This window comes from Gregarina niphandrodes (assembly GCF_000223845.1).
Source record: "Gregarina niphandrodes unplaced genomic scaffold scaffold00004, whole genome shotgun sequence".
Taxonomy (NCBI): Eukaryota; Apicomplexa; class Conoidasida; order Eugregarinorida; family Gregarinidae; genus Gregarina; species Gregarina niphandrodes.
Genome location: NW_011645775.1, coordinates 463,957 through 465,616, shown reverse-complemented (window position 1 = coordinate 465,616; position 1,660 = coordinate 463,957). Strand labels below are relative to the sequence as shown.

The 1,660-nt window shown below is 50.8% G+C and overlaps 1 protein-coding gene across 1 annotated transcript; it reads left to right on the top strand.

Moving 5' to 3' along the window:
- Window positions 1-448: 448 nt before the first annotated feature.
- On the top strand, window positions 449-1,501 carry GNI_035090 (hypothetical protein; the record flags this gene model as incomplete). Its single annotated transcript, XM_011130962.1, has 1 exon — window positions 449-1,501. One exon carries the CDS (start codon window positions 449-451, stop codon window positions 1,499-1,501), a length of 1,053 nt encoding a protein of 350 aa, XP_011129264.1.
- Window positions 1,502-1,660: the final 159 nt, after the last annotated feature.

Sequence of the window (1,660 nt, the reverse complement as noted above, 5' to 3'; positions counted from 1 at the left end):
CCCTTCCTCCGTTTCGAAACTGCCATAGCCTTTTTCGGGGTTGGCGCCATGCAACAAAAACGAAGGGTCAATTGACAGCGTGCGTACTTTTACTCCAGTAGCCAGCATGTCGTCTCAATGCCACCCACATGACGCATGAGTCAGCCCCACGAGTGTTGTCTAACCCCGCCTTTCGCCGCGATGGTATCGAACTGGCTACATCGTGATTCGTACAACTCCCGCTAAACTTCCGACTAAACTTCCGGCAAAAGGTACTCTCTCCGGCTAACGCTGCGATCCATGTTAATGTCCATATGCCAATACGTCTAGGTCGTCTCTTTTTCCTCGATTAGGGGTTGGTTATTTGAATTCGGGCTTGGCCATTTGGGGTTGGTCGACCAGGGTCAAGTCGCAAGAAGCAAGGGCCTAGTAAGAGAGGTTAGGCGGGGAGGGACAAATAGTAAAAAATATGGAAGGGGAGTATTTGTCGTCTTTGGGCAGCGTCTCGGATAGCTCGGATGGTCAGATGTGGGGAATGCTGGATGTGCGGAAAGTCTCGTCAGAGGAGGAGTTTGCTTCACTGAAGAAGAAGATACGAAAGGGGAAAAAAGCATGGTTGGCCAAACAGCAGCAGCTGGTGAAGTCTCCAACGCGGAAAAAGGGTGGCCAAAAGCCTCGAGAGACGTTGGTTATCTCAGACGACGACACGAGCCGCAATAAACGGGTGGGGTTGGAAACCAACTCGGGATCCACTCCCGTGAAAGCCCCCCTTCCTAAACATCCCGCAGACCGTATAGAAAGCGGAGACCACTCAGAAGCCACGAACCGCCCAGGTCAAGCCGGGACTGGAGACAGTGCAAGTGCATCAGCAGATCCGAACCCATCAGATCCGAACCCATCAGATCCGAACCCATCAGATCCGAACCCGTCAGGTCCGAACCCGTCAGGTCCGAACCCATCAGGTCCGAACTCGTCAGGTCCGAACCCGTCAGGTCCGAACCCGTCAGGTCCGAACCCGTCAGGCCCGAACCCGTCAGGTTCGAACCCGTCAGGCCCGAACCCGTCAGGGCACGCTAGAACCGATTCCCGGCGGAAAAAGAACTCTTCGGGAAATCGGCACGCGACTCCCAAGAAACAGAAACTGCAACCGTTCAGTACTGTATCCAACCCGAACAAGTATGTCATGACGTACAGCATGCGACCTAGACAGAGTTATATGAACTCGATCACAGGTCATAAGGGCGAGTACGTTGTAAACGAAATGTTGGAGAGAGAACTTGCTGGCACAGGGCTGAAACCATGTTGGGTAAATCGATCGGAGGAAACAAGACTACCCTATGATGTAGTTGTTCTGGACGAGTCTAACACAGAGGTAATGTTTATTGAGGTCAAAGGCAGTCAGCATGAAAATAATCAATTTTACCTGAGCGCACAGGAACTGGACATGGCAATTAAAGAAGGCGACAGGTACTTCGTCTATTACGTCTCTAATCTTGCGAAAGAACCGACTCTGCGAATGTGAGCTACATACCCAATAACCTCCTGTACATTCATACCCCACCACTATGATCATATTCCACCACTATGATCATATTCCACCACTATGATCATATTCCACCACTATGATCATATTCCCCCACTATGATCATATTCCACCACTATGATCATATTCCACCACTAT